The sequence below is a fragment of the Oncorhynchus clarkii genome, chromosome 9 (assembly GCF_045791955.1).
Source record: "Oncorhynchus clarkii lewisi isolate Uvic-CL-2024 chromosome 9, UVic_Ocla_1.0, whole genome shotgun sequence".
Lineage (NCBI taxonomy): Eukaryota > Metazoa > Chordata > Actinopteri > Salmoniformes > Salmonidae > Oncorhynchus > Oncorhynchus clarkii.
In genome coordinates this window covers 25003415-25028593 of record NC_092155.1, presented here as the reverse complement: position 1 = coordinate 25028593, position 25179 = coordinate 25003415, and the positions used below count along the sequence as shown (strand labels likewise).

General features: G+C 42.4%; 1 protein-coding gene across 5 annotated transcripts in view; it reads left to right on the top strand.

Annotated features, from left to right (window-relative positions):
• Window positions 1-2878: 2878 nt before the first annotated feature.
• LOC139416111 (RAP1, GTP-GDP dissociation stimulator 1) overlaps window positions 2879-25179 on the top strand; it is a 59559-nt gene continuing 37258 nt past the window's right edge. The window contains exons 1-4 of one of the 5 annotated variants that reach the window (XM_071164405.1): window positions 3070-3159; window positions 3287-3351; window positions 7093-7203; window positions 9909-10031. In XM_071164405.1, the coding sequence (XP_071020506.1) occupies window positions 3348-3351; window positions 7093-7203; window positions 9909-10031 (238 nt within the window). In that variant the 5' untranslated portion in view covers window positions 3070-3159; window positions 3287-3347. Of the gene's footprint in view, window positions 3352-7092; window positions 7204-9908; window positions 10032-25179 lie in introns of all 5 variants that reach the window. The other 4 variants (XM_071164404.1, XM_071164406.1, XM_071164407.1 and 1 more) reach the window with 4 other exon arrangements.

Below are 25179 nucleotides of genomic sequence, written 5' to 3'. Positions count from 1 at the left end.
GAAACAGGAAAGGGCCTTCCCCAAACTGATGCCACAAAGTTGGAAGCACAGAATCGTTCAGAATGTCATTGTATGCTGTAGCGTTAAGATTTCCCTTCACTGGAACTAAGAGGTCTAGCCCGATCCATGAAAAACAGCCCCAGACCATTATTCCTCCTCCACCAAACTTTACAGTTGGCACTATAAATTCAAGCAGGTAGCGTTCTCCTGACGTCCGCCAAACCCAGATTAGTCTGTCGGACTGCCAGATGGTGAAGCGCGATTCATCACTCCAGAGAACGCGTTTCAACTGTTTCAGAGTCCAATGGCGGCGAGCTTTATACCACTCCAGCCAACACTTAGCATTGGGCGTTGGTGATTTTAGGCTTGTGTGCGGCTGCTCGGCCTTGGAAACCCAATTCATTTTTTTTCACCTTTATTTAACCAGGTAGGCAAGTTGAGAACAAGTTCTCATTTACAGTTGCGACCTGGCCAAGATAAAGCAAAGCAGTTAGACACATACAACAACACAGAGTTACACATGGAGTAAAACAAACATACAGTCAATAATACAGTAGAAACAAGTCTATATATGATGTGAGCAAATGAGGTGAGATAAGGGAGGTAAAGGCAAAAAAAGGCCATGGTGGCAAAGTAAATACAATATAGCAAGTAAAACACTGGAATGGTAGATTTGCAGTGGAATAATGTGCAAAGTAGAAATAAAAATAAATGGGGTGCAAAGGAGCAAAATAAATAAATAAAAATAAATACAGTAGGGAAAGAGGTAGTCATGAAGCTCCGGACGAACAGTTCTTGTGCTGAGTGTTGCAACCGAGGACAGACGATTTTTTCATGCTACACACTTCAGCACTTGGCGGTCCCGTTCTGTGAGCTTGTGTGGCCATCCACTTTGCGGCTGATGCTTCACAATAACAGCAATTACAGTTGACCGGGGAAGCTCTAGCAGGGCAGAAATTTGACAAACCGACCTGCTGTATTATGCTCGATTTTATACACCTGTTAGCAATGAGTGTGGCTGAAATAACCGAATCCACTCATTTGAAGGGGTGTCCACATACTTTTGTATATATAGTGTATATCGATAGGAGTGATGTTTGTGCATTGAGAAGCACCGCAATGTGTAACCGTGTTGCTTCCGTCCCTCTCCTCGAACCCTCTGCACACATCAACAACAATCTCCAACGAAGCATAGTTACCTATCGCTCCACAGAAGCCGCGGCCCTTGCAGAGCAAGGGAAACAACTACTTAAAGGTCTGAGGGCGAGTGACGTCACCGATTGAAACGCTATTAGCGCGCACTCCGCTAACTAGCTAGACATTTCACACCGGTTACAAAAGCACAAAGACGGCATTAAAGTTAAGTAATAAAATAAAGACGGTACTTCTGAAAGCCTATTGCAAGACAACTTTTATTTTACGCACAAATGAAAATGTTGCACTGAGTTTCTCGTGGATTGATGTTTCAGCATTGTCTCAACACGTACGAAAAAAATGTATGCTGCAAATACTGCGTCCAAAATAACACAGTTTTTCTTTGCAGTTGAACTGAAATTAAAATGCAGTACACTGCAGTTATTCTGCAATTATTGCGACCAAAATGACACAGTCGACTGCAGTCACAGCATTTTTAAGGCAAATTCAAAACTGCTATATTTTTTGGTAAAGGGAATGAAGAGTTCTGAGTTCGACTATCCATATACAACATGCACTCGCCGTACCTGCTAGAGTTCGACAGGCGGACGAGCAAAATCCACCGTCATAGTACGGATGAAGACTGAGCTGGAATGTGACGCTAACAAGCTGTTTAGCTTTAGAAGTAGATGTTGCTTGCTCCCTAGGATACCCCTCTGCGGTCAGCCAGTCTACACTGAACCTGCCTAGATGGAAAACATTGGTTAATAAACACACCGCTAGATGGCAGTAACACATAGGGTAGTTTACATCAGGGGCGCATTCAGTTCACTTCAACATTTGCTACGTTGCGTGACGGTTTTTACTGAACGGCACGTTTTCACCAAAACGGTGCGCACCGTTATATTATAATAGGCCCCATGGGAGACCATATTATAATAGTCCCCCGAGACACCATAATCACAACGTGTTTCAATTGGTCATTCAGTACCGTACCGTTTCTGTTGATTTCAACGTTGCACACCGTTCTGTTGTACTGAACGTTACGCAACCCATCTCCCATGTGTGGGTGGGAAGTTGGAAACTGGTATCGTCTGTGTGAGCGGTGAATTACATGTATAATGTAGTATTTCTGTGAATGTACATTTTCAAATCTGCAAAACAGTAATTTTATAATTATTAGATTTACTGTATAAATACAGTAGTAAGGGATGGGCCAGGTTGGCTATTTTAGCTGGAACAACACGCTCAAACGACATGCTCAAAACTTTAATTCAATTTATTTACATAGGGGGAAATGTTGAAAGTACCAATCTACAGCTGTAAACATACATATGGATACAAAACCTCTGCCCAGTAAAATTACATATGGATACATCTCTGCCCTTCTCAGGAGAATTGATTTTCAGACAGTTCCCGGTCATGGATTGTGGTAATCCAAAAGACAGCAGCACATTCTAATTTCTATCAATTCTATTTCTATGGTCCAATCCCTCCTAACCCAGATAGTCCAATGAAAAGAGTGCCTTAGTTTTCCAGTGAAGTAGCAACCAGACCAAACTTTGTAGCTACAATTCTGTTTGTGTGACTTAATTGCTATGGATTGTGGATGTCCCTTGAAAGGTGGGCATTTTTAACACTTTTAGGGCGTGGCACGAGCCAACGACACAGAGTTTGGCCAATAATCGTGGAAAACGAGATCTTATGTACAGGCCAATAACCAATCAACTGCAAGCAATAGGCTGCTATTCCCTGTGCATGGATTCTGTGCCGCAACTGCAAGCAAGCGAGTATAGGAAGTGCGTTTCTTGTAGCGTTGGAGCAAAACTCTGTGGTTGAAGTAGCGAATTTTGGCGTCGATGTGGATCAATATTACCAGCGGATAAATTACAGAACCATACCATCGTAGTTGTGAGTTCGGGGTCGTACGATAGGCTACGCTGCAAGCATCCCCGGCGCCATCTGGGAGGGTGAGGTTGTGGCTTGCTAGTATTGCCGGGTACGACACGGCGTGGGTTAGCTAAGGTGGGCCTTGATATCTGATTGACCAGCCAGCTAGCAATCTAGCGACTTCAAACAATATAAAATCAAGTGTTGACCAACACATAATTTATCATTTTTGTTGTTGTTGCTGTGAATACCCATTTGACAGCCTTCTGGGCGCATCCTAATTCGAAACTGATTGGGACTATCACGCGCACTACAGTAGCCAAATGGGTGAGTAGCAACACTTTCTGAATCATACGTCATCCAGTTGTCAATTATTGTAAAGATTACACAGACCCGACGTGGACATAGTAGCCCACACATGTAAGGGTAGGTGGGTGCGTATCGTAATTAGCCAAGCTAACTAACTAAATATGTCCCATGTTTGCAGCCAACTAGAAGACCGCACTCTGTGTCTTGAGTTCTTGATTCATTCGAGTAGGTGGGGTGGATGGAGGAAACGGGAAGCTGTCTGTTCGCTTGCCCATGCAATGGCATTATGTAACACGAGCATTGCTAGACAGAACCTGCATTCTTGACAGCCATTCTGCCAGCGTTGTATTTTTTTGGTTTCAGCTCGAGACTCGTATGGAATTTGTTGCATTGAATCCTCAACTACGGATTATTCAGTTAAACACAAATTCTAGCTACTACCACATTACCACATGCGTACATGTTGACAGCCGTACTACTTGTTTACTATCATCAGGGTACTGCACTGTGGTCAGCGCAGACATGTATGCCATCAATATCACACTGTTATGCAATAGTCCTACACTCACACACTGACGAATCGAGCTGTTCATGTCGCCTTTTATAGTAATTGTGTGCCTGACACTTAGTAAGAGAAATGCATTGACTGAGGATGCTCTCTTTTGGGAGTAATGTAGCTACTCTCATTTTAACTCGAATCATTTATTCCCAGTGACTTGCATTGGATTGTTGAGTAGGATGTACTCTTGTCTCATCAGGGTTTTTGATTCTTCCAGAATCCTGGGGTATATTTTGTATATCCATACAATGTGCAGGCACACGGTACTAGCCTCCAGAATTTTCCATTATGTGATTCTGCAGAAAGGAGGTCAGATGAACCCATCCATCCACAGACACATATCTTTATAGGACAGGGTTGGTCATCTTACCCTGAAGGTAAGTGTGGGTGCAGGCTTTTGCTCCTACCAAGCAGTAACACACTACATTAATTGCATTTATCAATGCTTTGATTGAAGACTGGTGGGTAGAATCATCAATAGGCACAGCAAGCTGGACTTATGAGTTATGGATAATTGACTGGCGTAGTCTTTATGCAAACATGGCCTGTTATGTTTCTAACATTTTCATGACATGTCTTGTGTTACGCTAATGTGTCACTCAGGCCTCATTAGCCATAGGGAGGGACCCTGCCTGACTGATACCATAATCTGAATGGCAAGAAAAATCCATTATATAATGGAGGCCAGGCTGGAAAAGGAAAAAAACAACTTGTTTGACTGGTTTTAAAATTGTCACACTGTTTAATCCAAATCCTCATTGCACACATTAGAGACCATCTGTGGGAGGGGGAATGTCAGGGTCTTTACTCACTCACTCACTCACTCACTCACTCACTCACTCACTCATCCACCCTCTCTGTGAGTGTGTGGCTGTCACCTCAGCTCCTCTTCCCCTGGGGCAGCCCATTAGCTGAGCTCTGTAACAGCTCTGGATGTCAAAATCTCTAAATAATTATTAGAGTTGGCCCAGCATACCAGGCGCACTGCTTAGACGGAGAATGTCCATTATGATAAGGACCCAGTACTGCCTGTGACTGAGGCAGTTCCCATCATGACTTGAACTCATATCCATACAATATTATTGCGTTGACATGCTCCTGTTTACCCAATGTTTTGTTGATGCAGTCCTAATGGTCTGATGCCCACTGCCACATGTCAGCTCTGCCTACGGTTGTAGAGCTCCTCAGGGATGAGCTCTGCAACTGCTCATGTCCTGATTTATACCGGGGACCACTGCTCTATGACCAATCTGTCACAGTGTTGTCTAGAGCCACCATCTGAGAAGGAGAATGGAGGGAGATGGAACAGTGGAAGTGGCGGTGCGGCACACAGCTGTGTGCATCCTTATGCAGGAGGAGCCAGAAGGGCTTTGGTTTTAAGTCAGTTTGTCTGTCTGTCGACCTTTCAGTCTCTGATTGTGTAATAACGCTACAGAAGTGTTTTTCGGTCTCTTGTTTTGAGACACATTTCTATTCAAATCAAATCAAATTCTATTGGTGGCGTACACATATTTGCAGATATCGCAGGTGCAGCAAAATGCTTGTTTTTAGCTCCAACAGTGCAGTAATAATACATAGCAGTACAAAACAATACAGACATAATCCAAAAAGTAAAAATTAAGAAATATCAGAATGAGCAGTGTCTGGAATGGTGCGTATAGACAGTATATGAATATTGAAGGTGTACAACAGTAGTTGTATAGGATTAGCCATGACGTGAGTACAGTGCATTCTACAATGATTCATACCCCTTTCCTTTTTCCCCATTTTGTTATATTACAGCCTTATTCTAAGATAGATTAAAACAATTTCTCTCAAATCTACACACAATACCCCATAATGACGAAACGAAAACAGGTTTTTAGAAATGTTTGCAAATGTATTAAAATAATAAACGGAAATATCTTATTTACATAAGTATTCAGACCCTTTGCGATGAGACTGGGAATTGAGCTCAGGTACAGCCTGTTTCCATTGATCATCCTTGAGATATTTCTGATTAGACATGATTTGGGAAGGCACACACACCTGGTATATAAGGTCACACAGTTGACAGTGCATGTCAGAGCAAAAACCAAGCCATGAGGTCGAAGGAATTGTCCGTAGCGCTCCGAGACAGGACTTTGTCGAGGCACAGATCTGTGGAAGGGTACCAAAACATTTCTGCAGCATTGAAGGTCCCCAAGAACACCGTGGCCTCCCATCATTCTTAAATGGAAGAAGTTTGGAACTACCAAGACTCTTCCTAGAGCTGGCCGCCCGGACAAACTGAGCAATCGGGGGAGAAGGGACTTGGTCAGAGAGGTGACCAAGAACCTGAAAGTCTCTCTGACAGAGCTCCAGAGTTCCTCTGTGGAGATGGTTGTCCTTCTGGAAGCTTCTCCCATCTCTGCAGCATTCCACCAATCTGGCCTTTATGTTAGGGTGGCCAGACGGAAGCCACTCCTAAGTAAAAGGCACATGACAGTGCCTAAACGACTCTCAGACCATGAGAAACAAGATTCTCTGGTCTGATGAAACCAAGATTGAACTCTTTAGCCTGAATGCCAAGCATCACGTCTAGAGGAAACCTGGCAACATCGCTGAATACTTACGTAAATGTGATACATTTGCAAAAAATTCTAAACCTGTTGTTGCTTTCTTCGTTATGGGGTATTGTGTTTAGATTGATGAGCGAAAAACCCCCAAATGTAATCCATTCTCGAATAAGGCTGTAACAAAACTGGAAAAAGTCAAGGGGTCTGAATACTTTCCGAATGCCCTGTACATATAAAGTGGGTGAAACAGAATGTAAAGATTATTAAAGTGACCAGTGTTCAATGGCTCAATGTACAGAGGGCAAAGCATTCTCTAAGGTGCAGGGTAGAGTACCGGGTGATAGCCAGCTAGTAACAGTGACTAAGGTTCGGGGCAGGATACTTGGCAGAGGATGGCGAATGGTGACTGTTCAACAGTCAGATTCAGACATTGACAAAATTATGGATGGTGAATTTAGTGTAGCCTATACGTCTTCTCATATGCCTTTTAAACTGTGTGATATTACTTGTGGGTTGCTCTATACTGTATGGCTCAAGGTAGCAGCTGTGGTCAAATTTGCCATCCAGCCCTTGATAAAAACAGTGTAGGCTACCTAAGACCTAGGAGTAAACTGAGGTCAGGACCACTGCCCATTTATCTTTTCACTTTTCCCCCTCTCCCAGCAGATAACCTGAGTGATGCGTTGAAGAAGCTGAAGCTAGCCTCAGCTGACAGCACCACAGACAGTGTGGAGAGCTGCCTGGACTGCCTGCTCAAAGCACTGGCCCACAACAGTAAGTTTGACCCACACTCCTCAGACTGTGACATTGCTGGAGGGTACCCTTCAGGACCTTATGCACAGTACAGGATGGATGCAAGTTTATGGTGCTTTCAAGACCACTGGGAACTGATTAAAACAAGGTCAAATCACTGAAGTCAGAATTCTGACATTTCCAGTAGATTAACTCCACGCTCAAAACATCATTGACACATTTGCCCTTTAATGGGTTATATTTAGTGTATCCTTCTAGATAATGCAATAGTTCTGATAGCTAAGGGGCTTAGAGGTTAGAGGTCGACCGATTTATGATTTTTCAACGCCAATACCGATTTATTGGAGGACCCCCAAAAAAACGATACCGATTAATCGGACGATTTTCAATAGTTTATTTTTATTTTTTATTTGTAATAATGACAATTACAACAATACTGAATGAACACTTATTTTAACTTAATATAGTACATCCAATAAAATCAATTTAGCCTCAAATAAATAATGAAATATGTTCAATTTGGTTTAAATAATGCAAAAACAACGTTTTGGAGAAGAAAGTAAAAGTGCAATATGTGCCATGTAAGAAAGCTAACGTTTAAGTTCCTTGCTCAGAACATGAGAACATGTGAAAGCTGGTGGTTCCTTTTAACATGAGTCTTCAATATTCCCAGGTAAGAAGTTTTAAGTTGTAGTTACTATATAAATTATAGGACTATTTCTCTCTATAACCATTTGTATTTCATATACCTTTGACTATTGGATTTTCTTATAGGCACTTTAGTATTGCCAGTGTAACAGTATAGCTTCCATCCCTCTCCTCGCCCCTACCTGGGCTCGAACCAGGAACACATCAACAACAGCCACCTTCGAAGCATCGTTACCCATCGCTCCACAAAAGCCGCGGCCCTTGCAGAGCAAGGGGAACTACCTCTCCAAGTCTCAGAGTGAGTGACGTTTGAAACGCTATTAGCGCGCACCCGCTAACTAGCTAGCCATTTCACATCGGTTACACCAGCCTAATCTCGGGAGTTGATAGGCTTGTCATAAACCGCTCAATGCTTGAAGCATTGCAAAGAGCTGCTGGCAAAAACGCACAAAAGTGCTGTTTGAATGAATACCTACGAGCCTGCTGCTGCCTACCATCGCTCAGTCAGAATTTTTCGCGAATACGCACCGCATCGATTATATGCAACACAGGACACGCTAGATAAACTAGTAATATCATCAATCATGTGTAGTTAATTAGTGATTATGATTGATTGATTCTTTTTTATAAGATAAGTTTAATGCTAGCTAGCAACTTACCTTGACTTCTTACTGCATTCGCGTAACAGGCAGGCTCCTCGTGGAGTGCAATGTAAAGCAGGTGGTTAGAGCGTTGGACTAGTTAACCATAAGGTTGCAAGATTGAATCCCCAAGCTGAGGTAAAAAATCTGTCGTTCTGCCCCTGAACAAGGCAGTTAACCCACTGTTCCTAGTCCGTCAGTGGTATTAAGAATGTGTTCTTATTAACTGACTTGCCTAGTTAAATAAAGGTTAAATAAAGGTGTAAAAAAAAAAAAAAAACATTGGCCAAATCGGTGTCCAAAAATACAGATTTCCAATTGTTATGAAAACTTGAAATCGGCCCTAATTAATCGGCCATTCCGATGAATCGGTCGACCTCTTGTGTGACTATCAAAACCATAGAAAATATCAAAAGAAAATGATGGAGAACATATAGTATCTAACTTTCTAGTCACCAGGCTCACATTTGTTTTCGTGCAAGGCCCATCTCAGCCAGCCTTATTCACATCTGTCCGTCCTCCTTAGTTTGGGTAACATAACCATCTGCCTGTTTTGGCTCGGCCTATCCAGTATCTTGTTGTTTGAGCATTTTATTGGTCTTATTTGTGTTTTTTTAAGTTAATTGAGTTGCTGGCTATCTGCATCCTCAGCTATCTTTTAGCTTTGTGTTTACTGTTGTAGCTTTAATGTTTTACTGCACTTGGCAGCACAACCCACCCACTTCCTGTCTCTTGGCATTGGCAAGTGAATGTTCTGTTTGGGTGAGGTGCTGACCAAGAAAAAAATAAATAAAATGCCTGCACACTTTTTCTGATACCACCTGGAGCCTAATAATAAAAAATATTTGGTTACAATAATAATTTAATGGCTGCGCTATTTTCGAACTGCTAGTCATTTTATTCATGGAGCCTGGCTTGGGATGATCATAAATAGCCCAACAAGTTGAACGACCTGGATGGGATGGAAAGGATCATCCGCTTCCCCTTGCCCAGCTCACCCATACGTCCTCTCCACTTGCCTCGTTTTCAAAAAGCTTTGGAGAAGGACAGAGGGCAGGGTCTTGGATCTTCTCCTTCAAAAGGGAAAGGGAAAGGCAAATCCTAGTCAGTTGTACAACTGAATGCATCCAACCGAAATGTGTCTTCCGCATTTAACCCAACCCCTCTGAATCAGACCGGTGTGGACAGCTGCCTTAATCAGCGTCTGCATCATTTGTGCCTGGGGAGCAGTTGCTGTTTGGGGTTAACTGCCTTGCTCAAGGGCAGAACGGTACATTTTTCCACCTTGACGGGTCAACGCTTCTAACCGCTAGGCTACCTGCTGACTCGGATGGGGACAAGGGGATAGAATGCAAGGATTCATCGAAAGGCAAATTGAGAAAGCCCTTTTTTTCCAACTGTTCACCTCCTCTCTCCCCTTCTCCTTTCCCCTCCTAGATGCTGACGCCAGTGAGAAGATCCAGGAGATGGGCGTTCTCCCCCTGCTTCCCACCCTGCTGGCCCCACAGTCCTCCTGCACCCCCAAAGTAGCCAACATCATAGCCGAGGTGGCCAAGAATGGTGAGGCACCCTTCGCTTGGTTTCTCAACTCATCTCATCCTCCCCAGGAAGCATCATTCTTCTCACTTTTGGTTCCGCCATCTTGTCAGTATCCAATTTTTACACTCTGTTTATTCTCAGGCGATTTAGCCTACATTTGTATGTATGTATGTATTTCTCATTTAGTTGATGTTAAGCCTTTAGACCCCAATATAATTACTAAGATGCTGCTGTAGCTTACTGAGAATTTAAGATAAAGCAAATTTTTCTCACACATTTCAAACACACAGACATGGCTCAAAAACAAAGAACAAATGTCAATTACAATTTAACTTAGTTTTAAAGAGCTCTTTAATGACACATTCATGTCAGTAGGAATAACACAAATTTTGTCTTCCATTGTGTATAGACACTATCAAAAAATATTTGCACTTAACAACAAACCCTAGAGTATTTCAATTGTAGTAAATTTTACTAAATTAGTCACTCAAAATGTAGCAAGTATAATATATTATACTTAGAAATATTATTTACATAATGTACAAAATGTATCCAAAATGTGACCATAGGACAATATTCAGAAAGTATTTCACAACCCACACAAAGTAGGCTTTGAATTTGACAACTATTCTTGTAAAAATGCAAACAACTGTTCAGAGACTATTTCAACATGTAGATAACCTCTCTCAATAAGGTTTAGTACAGACCAGGCCTGACACAAAATGTAGAAATAATAGCCTACTTTGACAACTCAGTAACTGCAACCAGCATTAGAGAGAGAAGATACATTTAAAAAAAACTGTTCAGACACAGTAAAAGATCTGTAGGACAAATTCATATTTCACACCGTCACGTTAGTGTTTGCATTTAGCCTACAACATGTCATGGAACTGCTGGAAGCACGGCCTCATCATGCAGGGCATTTAGCCTACAACATGTCATGGAACTGCTGGAAGCACGGCCTCATCATGCAGTGCATTTAGCCTACAACATGTCATGGAACTGCTGGAAGCACGGCCTCATCATGCAGGGCATTTAGCCTACAACATGTCATGGAACTGCTGGAAGCACGGCCTCATCATGCAGGGCATTTAGCCTACAACATGTCATGGAACTGCTGGAAGCACGGCCTCATCATGCAGGGCATTTAGCCTACAACATGTCATGGAACTGCTGGAAGGACGGCCTCATCATGCAGGGCATTTAGCCTACAACATGTCATGGAACTGCTGGAAGCACGGCCTCATCATGCAAGGTGTTGCCAAATACGTAGAGCACCCAAAGGAGGTTTCTACACATCTCCCACTCTTTGCCTTGAATCTACTCAGGATGCACACCACACACCCTCTCTCGCGCCCTTCAAACTTCACCTGCTTTCAAATTATGACTTAAAACTCAGTCTACACTCCCTGGTGTCACACTCTTGGTTCTCCTCTTCCTGGCACTGTAGCCATATCAAAGTCGATGCACAAGCTGCGTTTTGAATGCCTTCTGGGACCAGCGCCTGCGGTTTCTGTGATGTGGCTTTTGCAGGGTCCCCCCACACAATGTACAAATCTATGATGGCAATGTTGAGCATCCCCCAAAACACATACAGTACTTCCACCATTTTCTGCCTGTGCGTCCAACATTGGAATAGCTCCTCAGTTGGTCAAGATGGTCAACCCCTCCCATTTTATTGTTGTGAAACATTACAAGCTCTGGAACAGATACGTTCCTACCACCTTTATAAACAACTCCAAAACCCCTGCCACTGTCACTTTAGCCCACATATGTCAGAGTCAAGGCCCGCGGGCCACATCCGGCCCGCAAGAAGGTTTTTTACGGCCCCTGGGATGATCTTGATTTATTATTAGAACCGGCCCGCAGCAAGCCGGCAGCCCGCAGATCTTTTACACGCACCAATACTACATTTCCCACAATGCAAAGGTGACGCACCGAGCAGTAGGCTGCTTCATTTCAATATTTATTGGCACAGCAGTCGTCAGCATCACAGTAAAATTAACTTTCAGATACCCATCAAAAATGGCAAAACGGAAGGTGGATACTGAGAACCGGGGGTTTCAAACAAGGTGGGAGTCGGAGTATATGTTCACGAAGGTAGCTGGAAAACCTGTGTGTCTTCTGTGTGGAGAAAGTGTGGCGGTACTGAAAGAGTATAATCTGAGACGACATTATGAAACGAAACACGCGGACAAAAACAAGAATATGGACATGGAACAAAGGCTACAAAAGGCAGAGGAATTAAAACGAGGCCTCAAATCTCGACAGGCTCTGTTCAAAAAAGCCAAATCACAAGGCCAGGCTGCTGTCAAGGCCAGTTTTATTTTGGCAGAAGAGATCGCTAAATCAGCCCGGCCATTTACGGAGGGGGATTTCATCAAAAACTGCATGATTAAAGTTTGTGACGAAGTTTGCCCAGAAAAAAGGCAACTCTTTTTAAATGTGAGTCTGAGCAGAAACACCATTGCCGAGAGAGTAGACCAGTTGTCCATCAATCTAAAAGAGCAGCTTGTGAAAAAGGGAAAAGATTTTATTGCATATTCCTTGGCTGTGGATGAGAGCACCGACATTTCTGACATTGCCCAGTTGTCAATTTTCATCCGCGGAGTGGACTCCAACCTAAGCGTGACAGAGGAGTTTTTGGCTTTACGTCCTATGCATGGCACAACTACGGGGCATGATTTGTATGAAGAGGTGTCAAGATGTGTAAATGAGATGGAGCTGCCTTGGGAAAAACTCGTGGGTTTGACAACCGACGGAGCACCTGCGATGTGTGGACACAGGAGCGGACTGGTGGCGAAGATACGGGAAAAGATGCAAGAGGAAAACGCGACAGGTGAGCTGACAGCTTATCATTGTATCATACACCAGGAAGCGTTGTGCGGTAAAGCCTTGAAAATGGAGCATGTAATGAGCATCATCACGCGCACAGTTAACTTTATCAGAGCCAAAGGTTTGAATCACCGCCAGTTCAAGGCATTTCTGACGGAGTTAGAAACGGAGCATGGTGATTTGCCTTATCACACAGAGGTGCGATGGCTAAGCCAGGGAAAGGTGCTTCAAAGATGTTTCGAGCTTCGTGAGGAGATTTGTCTGTTCTTGGACAGCAAAGGGAAAGACACAACACAACTCCGAGACGAAATGTTTCTGTGTGAAATGGCTTTTCTGTGTGACATTACGAGTCATCTGAATGCAATAAACTTGCAGCTGCAGGGTCGGGATCGTGTCATCTCTGATATGTACAGTACAGTGAAGGCATTTAAAACCAAACTGACTCTGTGGGAGACGCAGATGCGGAAAGAAAATTTGAGCCACTTTCCCAGCTGCCAGACCATGAAAGAGAAGCTCTCTACCAGTGCGTTCCCGAGCACACAGTTGGCTGATAAAATAGGTATGCTTGCCGCTGACTTTCGACGCCGATTTGCTGACTTTGAAGCACAAAAAAGCAGGTTGGAACTGCTCGGTAACCCATTTGCTGTTGACGTGGAAAGCTCACCACCAAACCTCCAAATGGAGTTGATTGACCTCCAATGCAATGATGCACTGAGGGCAAAATATGCGGCAGTGGGTGCTGCGGAGTTCGCCCGTTTCCTCCCCGGCACAATGCCCCAGCTGCGCATCCAGGCTGCTCAAACGTTGTCTATGTTTGGCAGCACATACCTGTGTGAACAACTGTTTTCTTTGATGAACCTGAACAAAACATCACACAGAAGTCGACTTACTGCTGAACACCTCCACTCAATTCTGAGGATTTCTTCAGCTCAGAGCCTTACCCCGAACATTGATGAACTTGTGGAAAAGATGGGACACCACCAAGTATCACCCTCAACCTCAAACAAGTGAACATTACTGTGCAATCACATATTTAGAGTTTTTACTCAGTTCAAGTTTAAAAGTTAAAATTTAATATTTGTTTTCACTGCATGTTACTTCTCCTTAAACAAAGTGTTGTTTTTGATTAATAGATTTTTGCACTTTATTTTTTTGTATTTCAATCCAATTATATTTTAAAAATATTTCAGTTGAGTGGATGATAGAAAATTGCTATTATTGTTTTTTCTTTGAAGTAAATTTAGCCCACTTTTGCTAAAATAGAAAATATAGTCTACTGATGGTGCCTTGAATACCGGTTTCTTTCATTTAATGTTCATGTTATGGGGATATTTATATAAAGGAAATTTGTCTTTTGTGTCTGTTGAAAATTAAAGATTACTGACAGAGCCATAAGAAAATATTGCTTTATTTATCTGATCATATTGTAATATATTTGTTAGGTTTTCAGTAGGTTCAATTAGGTTCACTAGACTATATGCGTCATTTAAAAATTTTTCAATGAACAGTCCGGCCCTCGTCTTGTAGCTGATTTTTTTATTTGGCCCTCCGTCCATTTGACTTTGACACCCCTGCTTTAGCCCCAGGCTGTGTGGCACAAGGGTGAATAGTGGGACTTTGTGCTCTTCTTCGTTCTCCCTCGTGTTCCTCTACCTCCTCTTCTACTCTCTTCCTCTCTCCCTCCCACTCTCCAGTCATCTCTAACTCCTCTTCCTCCCTGCCTTTTGCTGCTGAGCCCTGACTCTCCACGTCAATTCATTCTCTTTCACTGACCTACAAGAACAGAGTGAGAGGAGCAACAAATAGGATACAATTGTAGTCAGGAACATAATGTCTCACACTCTCTCTCCCGTCCTCTTTCTTTTTTTCAACATACACATACTCTCTTACTAATAAGGGGTTTCTATAATGGGTGATACAGTCACACGCCTCCCGTTCCACCCACACACACACTATCTCTCTCCTCCAATCAACTCTTGCTTTCTTGCCTGACAGACTAACTGCAGAGTTTGCCGATGTTAGCTGATTTAGTTATGAAGCTCGGACAGTTTCCAAATTAATTGCATCGGTAGAAACAGTACAAAACAAGCAACTTGTTAGCTGGCTATGAAGAAAAAAATCCAACTCATCAAATGAGCTCCACTGCGCTGGCATCTCCCACCCTAACACGACAGGATACGAGGCATTGTATAGCCTATGAATATCTGCCCCAAGCAAACATGACAAACCATAACCTAAGCCCAACAGATAAAACACAGCATCAAACATCCACAACACAAAACATATATATGCTGTTTCCTCATTTCACTCACCTCGACATCATCTCTTTTTTTTTAAGTGCAAGGAACTGTGCGAATCCGTATCGCCAACCAACATGGATAAAGCCTCTTTCACAGTGAAAAGTCGTGTCTGCTTTGGAGCTGTCATTTTGAGTAATGAATTGGGGGAAAAAAAAGTTAGTCAAATGACGGCATACCCTGCTTCTGGTTGATGACAACATCCACGCGAATGCGACAGCGGGTCGTTAGCAAGATAATATTGCGAGGTTGACACCGGTATTGTTATAAAAACAAGCCCGTTCGCAGCCGCTATAGTAATTTAAAGAAAGGTGGTCGACGGCCACTTTGGGTTCAAAAGGGTTTATTGAATGGGATGGTGATTTATCTATTTGTGGGCTGATGCTCAAGACTATGGATGAAAATGTCGCGTGCTTTCAATCTTCGATAGTCTCGTATGGGTGATAGTCTATATATTTTTGCTGTGTAGCCTAGATTGTGTACTTGTCCTTGTTTGTTGTTTGTACACCCCACTCACAATTGGAAATTCTGCATTTTCCCGTTCGAACGGCAACAGATGGCTTCAGACTCCTAACAGCAGGCACCATAGGAGACCTGTTTGTTGGTGTTGCCATCTATCTTGCTTTCCTAGACAGTAGAAATTTTAACACATCGGCACAGTGAATCATTTATTTACTCCATGCCATACTGTGGCTTGATCAAAGGAACATGCACAGCAGTGAGTGGCTGGTTGTTGAGATTCACGAACTGTTTGTTAGAGACCATAAGATAAAAGGTGAGATTAGGGGATAGATTTATTCATTCTATCAACATAAGGCATTAATAACACTCTTATTACCCATGACATAACAGCTAAATAGTGCTTTACGATAGCACGGATGAGATTGGTCATTTAAAATAAGTTGACAGCTTCTTGACTTCTCCAATTGTAAAGAAGTCACATTTTCTTGGCCACATATTGGACTCGAGTAGTCTTCCATTTGCCATGTGACAAATTATAATATGCATGGCCCCTCAACCCAGATGCTGCAGTGTCAGAAGATGCTTGTAGGGTAAATATGAGTGGGTTTCAGAGAGGCAGGCACCGAATTGAACGGAAGTGACCAAGTTGGGGGAGGAAACGGTTGAGATAATTAATGTACTTTTAGCAGCATCTAATGATCGCTGCCTGCTGATGTGCCAGCCTGATCATTTACACCATCCCGCTGGCATTTTATCTGTCAGTGGCCCTAGAAATATCTATGCCCAGTTCACTGTTGCAGGCTCACTGTGTCAAACCTACTGGACTAAAATAACCTTTTTTTTTTGTTCTTTTTTTTTTCTTTCATTCCTGAGTAAAATGTATTTGTAAGTTTCGACTATGCGCCTGTTTGTGTCTCTTCACAGTCCGTTTCATAAGGCGTAGTTTTAAGTAAAGTTTGATTTTACTGCTTGCTTGAGTTACTTGATGTGGAATAGAGTTCCATGTAGTACTGTGCGTTTCCCAGAGTCAGTTCTGGTCTTGGGGACTGTGAAGAGACCCCTGGTGCCATGTTTTGCAGGGTGTGCATGTGTGTCTGAGCAGGGTGCTAGTTGTTTGAACAGGCAGCTCTGTGCTTTCAACATGTCAATACCTCTCACAAGACATGTAGTGATGCAGTCAATCTCTCCTCTATTTTGAGCCAGGAGAGATTGACATGTTATTGATGTTAGCGCTCCGTGTACATTTAAGGGCCAGTCGTGCTGCTCTGGGCCAACTGTAATGTCCCTCTTTTTGGCACTTGACTATATGACTGGACAGTAGTACAGGTGCGACAAAACTAGGGCCTGTAGGACTTGTTTTGTTGATAGTGATGTCAATAAAGCAGAGTAGCTCTTTATTACGGACAGACCTCTCCCCATCTTAGCTACCGTTGCATAAATATGTTTTGAGCATGATAGTTTACAATCCAGGGTTACATCAAGCAACTTGCTCAAATTCCACATTATTCATTTCAAGATTTAGTGAATGATTTGTCCCAAATGCAATGTTTTGTGTTTTATAAATATTTAGGACGATCTTATTACTTGTCACCAATTCTTAAACTGACTGTGGCTCTTTGTTAAGTGTTGCAGTGATTTCCCTTGCTGTGGTAGCTGATGTTGAGTCATCAGCATACATAGACACACAGGCTTAACTCAGTGCCATTGGCAGGTCATTAGTAAACATTTTTAATAGTAAGAGGCCTAGACAGCTTCCCTGGGGTATGCCCACTTTATTTTATTTAACCTTTATTTAACCAGGAAAAGCCCATTGAGACCGAGTCTCTCTTTCAAGGGAGACTTTGCCAAGAAGGCCGCAACAATCAATACATTACAGAACTAAAACATACAACAATACAATTCAACAACATGATCCAGCCTAAAAAAAAAGCATTTACACTCCTCTGTAACAGTCTTCCATCAAAATATTTAATTAATTCAATGGCACAAACATATCTAGATACAGCATGGGTTGTAGACTTTTCCATGCCTCTGGTGCACAAGAAGAGAAGTACCGTATTAGGCAAGACTGCCATGTCCTGGGGACTTTAAGTAGCAACCACCTAGCAGATGGTGTATGGTAACTGCTGGTGGTGGAGACCACCAGCAGTTACTTTGTAGATGAAACACCTACAAATGTAACTTTCTGCACATATAAAGTGAGTTCCAACCTACCATTTGGTGCAATGGTGGGTTAGTGACATGGCATTTGTAATAAAGCCCAAGGATGCATGATAAACAAAGTCCAGCCTCTATAAGACAGAAGAGGCTGCATGCATATACAACAAGTATATAATCAATTAGAGAGAAAACAAGCTTCTTTCTAGCCATAAGTGGGAAGCAAGCCTTATTAAGAAAAATAAAACCCCAATTTCAATTTAAGCTTCCTCTCAAAATTATCCAAATTTACTTTAAAGGACAACTTGTCATCCAACCATATATCTAGGTATATGTAGGATTACACTTTTTCAATGGATAAGCCACCATATGTGACAATGCTAACCTTCTCTGGCCTGAGTGTGAGCTCTGGTAAAGGTCATGTTTTTTTTTACATTCATGAGTTTGAGACCATAAAGGGAGGCCTGCTGTGACTGAAAAGCAGTCTGGAGCTCTTCAACAGCATGAACCAGAGAAGGAGCACATGAATATATGACTATCATCTGCAACTTTGCTGGTTGCTTCCCATTTCCCAAATCATTAATACAATTGAGGACAACACGGGAGCTAAAATGGAGCCCTGGGGCACACCTCTATTAATCTCAAGAAAGCTAGACTTGTGATTGTCAGCATATACACATAGTGTTCTGTCAGAACATTAGTTCCTAAACCAGTTTACTGCCCCTTCACTGAGACCAATGTTATTGAGTCTAGCGAGCAACAATTCATTGTCAACTGAATCAAATGCCTTTGATAAATCAACAAACAGAGCAGCACAATGTTGCTTTTTATCAAGTGCATGATGTAATTTGCCACTGCCATAATAGTTGCAGTTGTGGTGCTGTGCCCCGATCTAAAGCCAGACTGAACCCTGCATGTTCTTTTCAATGGGGAAGTTTTTTTTAACTGAGGATTCATAGACTTTGGCCAGGATAGGGAGTTTGGAGATAGATGCTAATAACTACCGTCCTGAGGGATTGTAAGTAAGCATTTCACTGCAAGACCTGTTGTATTCCGCACATGTGACATAACATTCCTCCTTTACTCATCCGATCAGTTCTAAAAAAACGTGTACCCACCAATAGAGATTTGAAACAGATTTCTTTAGCCAGGTTCTGATGATAACCATTATGTCGTATTGGCCCATATTCGAATCATGTCGATTTTTGGAAATAGACTGACATTAACATGCAAGAGGCCAAAACCTGCTGTTTTTAAAATCATAGGAGTCGGTAGATTGCATGATATCTAACCGGCCCAGGGTTTGGTCGCACATTAACGGAGGGCAACAATACAAACGTAAACAATACATCTCAGTTGCCCAATGCGTGAGGACTTGGCAGAGCCAGCACACATTGTCAATGAAACGAGCTGAGTCTTTCGACACAAGGAAAAAAAGTAATTCAAGAGTTTGCGATTTTGGAAGTGTGCTATCATGTGTGGCCCCACTTGCGTTTGAGAGTGGTACAAATGCAGTTACAGAGCGAGACCAAGTTCCTGGTGGTATTAACATGGTCTCGTCAGAGTGTTTGCAAATTGTAGGGCATAAGGTGACGATAACTAACTCACCCCATTGATCACTCAGTCTATTTCATCCAGGAAGGCATTGAGTAAAGGGTCTAGAGGTCTTTCAGCACAGGTGACGACCAGTAGACAACGACGTAGATTTTCCACACGGTGCATCGGGTTTTCCAATCTGTCAACTGCTTCTCTGCTCCTAGCCTTCAGTGCGCACCTGCGCTCGAGTAGCAGGCCTTGCGCTCAGACAGACTCTCCCGACTCTGTTCGCTCCAACTCCAAAAAGGTGTAGGCTACAGTTACGAGCAGCTCGAGTAAGGGGAAAAAAACGCTTTCTCAATCAGACATATTTGTACAAACACATTTTGTAAAATAGAGACAGATCTAAAAATAGTTATATGCAGCATCCACCTTCACATCAAGTGTTTACTTCTGTAGATATGATCGGGTCATTAAAACAACTCGGATCTCAAGGATCAGACATACAAACGGAAAGACTGATTGGCAGCCATCTTGGATTATGTTGGAGAGACTTCTATTAAAGAACACCCTATGTGTTCTCTTAGACAAGTAACTCTTGATCCATGATATGGCAGAGGATGTAAGCCATAACACCTTTGTTTTTTTTCAGCAGTAGAAAATATTTTGTTTTTGATAATATCAAAAGCTGTATTGAAGTCAAACAAAACAGCTCCCCCAATCTTCTTAGCAATTTCTTTCAGCCAATTATTGCTTTTATGTAAGTGCCATACATGTTGAGTCCCCTTCCTTATAAGCATGCTGAAATTCAGTAGTTAATCTGTTTAATGTGAAATAGCATTGTATCTGGTCAAACACAGTTTTGTTCAAAAGTTTACTAAGGCATGGTAGCTGGCTGATTGGTCAGCTGTTTGAACCAATGAAGTGTGCTTTGCTGTTCTTCGGTAGCATAATTAATTTAGCTTCCTTCCAGGCCTGAGAGCACACACTTTCCTGTAGGTTTAGATTGAAACAATGGTAAATAGGAGTGGTTAACTTTCAACAAGAAGTTACATTTCAAATGATCAATTGATTCAACAGGTGCAGCAACCTCAAGTAGATTTGGAAAATATCAGGGAGTGGGTTTGCAGGAACAAATTTGTTTTTAACACCCAAGAAAACCAAAGTTAAGTTGGTCTGATCCACCAGGAAAAGGCCAACACAGCATGGGATACAATGAAGTATGGGAGGGGTACAAATTGAGGACGTGGCAGAAACCAAACTACTCGGAGTGCAGCTAGACACCTGCTTATCATGGTAATATCTAATAACTAATTATGTGTGTGTGTGTGTGTGTGTATATGTATGTATGTATGTATGTATGTATGTATGTATGTATGTATGTATGTATGTGTGTGTGTGTGTGTGTGTGTGTGTGTGTATATATGTATATATGTGTATATATATGTATGTATGTATGTATGAAAAAAGATGTAACTGCATGCATGATCAGAAAGATGGCTAAATATTCACCAGGAAAGATTAAGAAAATAACCATTAATTGAGAGTCAGGTGAACTACTGTTCTGTGTTCTGGGGAAATGCATTAGCGAGTGAAATGAGGAGGCTGCAGATTGCACAGAACAAAGCAGCAAGGATTGTTAAGGTGGAGATATGATTTCTTTTTGTTGTAGTCATGCTCAATGCTCTTGGTTTGTTATCAATCAAGATAATAAAAAAAAGACATGCTCATTTTATGTCATATACACCATTTGAAACGGCCAAACTCTATTCGCAACAGTATTCAGTTGGTAAGAAACATTCAGTAAATAATAGGAATAGATTGGCCACCATCTGTGTTATCCAGACAGAAAAGAGAAATAGGCAAAATAACATTTTGATTTAGAGCAGTTAAGAAATGTAATAATTTATCTGAGCAAACCAGAAACCTTTTCAATATATAAATTCAAACAATACATAGGAAAGTTGTGCTGGAGTATTTATCTGGTCAATATGTCTGTTTGTAACAGTGTGTTATGTGAAAATGTGATCGTATTATAAATTGTATGTTAATGTTTAAGGACTCTTGGAAGATTAGTCCAAATGGGTACTAAAAGAGATCCTAATCAAATCAAATCAGGTGAGTGGAACTGGGTTTTTTTTTTTTTGATTGCAGTTTACTTGCTGTTAGCGATATCTCTGAAAATGATCCGTTATGCATTTAAACTTTAGATCACCAGTTACTTTGTGTGCTAAAAAGGATCAAGATGTTTGCAATGGGAAGTAATAGTTGTACATTTCGATTGGGAAATGCATAGCCTGTTTTTAAAAAAAAATCATGTATTCTTATGATTAGGGCTAATGTCAGAGTGCAGGAAATTAAAGACACGGTCTTCTCCTGCACAGGTCTCAGTGTATTGTACAGTTCAATGTCTTCTAGCTGGACTGACTCAAGACACGGGCTGCTGTACAACTGTCGTGCTGTTGGACTATGGTCCTGAAAAGAAGCATCATGCTAATAACACTTTTGATGATCTAGAAATTCAACTCTGGACCTTGGAGCCATTTCCACGGCTTTTTTTCATTGTTCCCCTCTAATCAGACTGATTTGGACCTGGAAGACCAGGTGCGTGCCATTTAAGGATGAGGTAGAACAGAAAACCAGCGGGTGTAAGGGGGGCGTTACTGGCGACAGAGAAGTCAGACGCAGGAGAGCAAAAACTGTGTTTCCAAACGGCACAGTTTAATAACAAAAAAACCCACTGGAAAACAAAACAATCAAATAATGGGTACATAACCCGACGCACACCAGGACAGACGTGAGCAAGCACTTACGATAAACAATCACCGACAAGGACATGAGGGGGCGGAGATGGACCAACTTCGGCGGAAATCGTGACAGCGGGCTCCGAATCTCGTAGTGTAAGAGTTGAATACCAGTGAACTAGAACATTCTTACCTCACGTGTTGAATCATGATATCATCTCATTATGAGAATTAATTCTAAAAGAGCCAGTACATTGGTTGCCACAATGATTAATTCATTTAGCTATGCTTCTACTCCTTTTTATCTATAAATACACATTTTAGACTTTATGAAAATAAGAACTCTCTCTCTGTACCTTTTACAATGAGAATGCAGAGATGGAAACTAGAGTCTGAGACTCGGAATCGAGTCGCACTTAAGTCGCAAAGAATGCTGTGTTTTGATCAAACAATCTGTGCTTTTTATTTTGGTGATTGTTTTCAAATAAAAAGATGGACCTCTCTTGTTTAAGTTCACATTGAAAGCGATTTTCAATCCTGAAAATGTATCAAAGGCCACCAAGAAAATCCCTGGATAGTGTGCTGGTGTTAGGTTACCATGCTGTGTAAGTAGTGTTGGTAGCGTTATGATATAATGGATGGTTAGTCATTGCATTCATAGCTTTATGAATTTGAGAGTGGTTACATTTCTGAAGCCCCTTCCCTCAGCCTTCTACTGAAACAAGGGCATGGAAATGCTTTGTTTAAACTTCTGATTACAGCTTTAAATTGTTGCTTCAAAGGTTTTGTATAATTTCAGTCAGTAGTTTTGAAAGTAGTGCTCACAAGCCAAAACGAGTCCCTGGAGTTTTTTACATTTGTTTTTTGGCCGTTTGTATGTACAATATTTAAGTACTTAGGATCCCGGACTGCATCTTTAATCGAGACCGCACGGCACCACCTTTCTCTAGGGTCCATTCAGAGGGGGAAGTTTCACCGAGACACTGCTCATGGGTAATTTGGGGATTTTGGCCATGAGGCCCTTTATCGACTCCCCCAGGGTTAGATGAACTCATGGATACCACTTGTCTGTGTCCAGAATGTAATGAAGTTGGAGGCAGTTGCACAAGCCAATGCTAATTAGCATTAGGGTGATGACTGGAAGTCTATTGTATCGGCTAGCGTACAGAAGATCGCTCAATGACTGGAAGTCACTGGGTAACGCTAGCTAGTGTCCCGAACCGGCTCGTAGCCCGTAAAAAAATTAAAACGGGAGACGACGTGTAGATCAAGGAATAACAAATATATTTATTAACTAAAGTAAACTATAAACAAGTAACAATCGTGTAAGTGAGTGGTTGTGTACATTGATGTGATGTTGAGGGGCCAAAGCAAGCAAACAAAAACAGCTACAAAATGCCACAACTGAAATCCAACAGTGTGTCTGTGTGGAGACTCGTCAATGAATGGGGGGAAAGGTGCATTTATCCCCAGGACACACCCGGGCCCAGTTGTGTCCCATTTCACTGACAACCCTCCCGGCTCCGCCCACCGACATCCTAATAAGGAAAACGAGAGCAAAGCGAGAATTCGGCAGACCGAGTGAGAGGGTCGACACACACACACCCATAAAACCGGGGACCACCAATGACCCTGGAACACCACACCACACCAACCAAACAAACAAAATACTGCTCCAGCCAACCTCGTCCTCCCTAGACCTCAGCAACCTTTGCATAAAGCAACATTTACGAGGAAAGAAGATAACGAGAACAGAAGGGAACAGACAGGAGTGACAGAACAGGACAGCAAATTAAACAGTGGCCACGTCACTCTTCTAATGTGGGGTCAGCCCGTGGCTCCTTGATTAGACCAGGGCACAGAAACCAGAATAACAAGGAAAGTATTGACAGATTTCTTTGTAACATCGTCATTAGCCGGTGCAGCGACCAGGTCACCACAGCTCATGGAATGCATCACCGCACAGAACACCTCTGGGAAACTGTGCACTCATCGGGAATCCCTACAAGTGACGGTTTAGAGGAAACCACTAGAGATGAACATGACAGGCCATACACTCTCACCAGCCAAGTTATTCACAAGGATAACATCGATACCCTCAATAGGCAACGAAGGACGCATCCCTACAACATCCTCGCCTTTCACCAGTTCAGAATTCAATGGAACTGACAGTGTTCAAAACGATTCCTCTAATCAAGACACTATCCAGAATCAGTCTCAGCAGAGAAGGGTAACAGACTCGGACACAGACTCAGAGGCACCTGTTTCACTCAGGATCTTCACTGGCACGAGAGACACAAAACCCTCCGTAACGAAAGGTAAACAATCTGGGTCCGTTGGGACTTTCACATGCCCCTGGACATGAAACAGAGTGACAGGACTGAACAGATGTGGGACAGGCACTGCTAACGCCGTAGGTTTAGGTTTAACGTTAGCGCGAGTACTGCATTTACCCTTAGCCCTGAGAACAGGACATTCGTTTTTCCAATGACCTGAACCATGACAGTAGTTACACTCTTGACAAAAGTCAGCTTTACCACGGGAGCCAGGCTCAACCTTAGATGAAACTCTGCCCGTAAACCAGTGGGCGAGGACCAAATCTTGCCAAACGTCCCCACTCACTCCGAATACGGGGCTCTGCATAGACACTTTTCTGAGTCAAAACATACTCCGCCGCCAAAAACCGCAGCTTCAGAGACAGTCTTCACTTTTCGTTCACGTACGTGGCTATACGATCAGGGATTGTACCCTTAAATTGCTCTAGCATAATCAGATCACACAGCTCATGGAAAGTCATAACCGCAGAAGCGGTACACCAGCAATTAAACTGAAGATAAGACCCATGTTGAGTTTGCGTGAGTTATCAGCCTTTTTTTTAAAGTTCTAAATCGTTGGCGGTAAGCATCAGGAACCAATTCGTAAATCTGTAACAGCCATTTGAACCTTAGCAGAGAGCTGACACTGTCAGCTACACTAAGAGCTGAATATGCTTCCTGCGCTTTACCATTCAACACTAACATTAAAGTGCTATCAGAATCAGGCCAACTCCTAGCGTCAGCAACATGCTCAAGCAATGAAAAGAACGTCTCAGGGTCCTTCTCATTACATTTTGGCAACAGTGTCTGGGACTTGATCGAG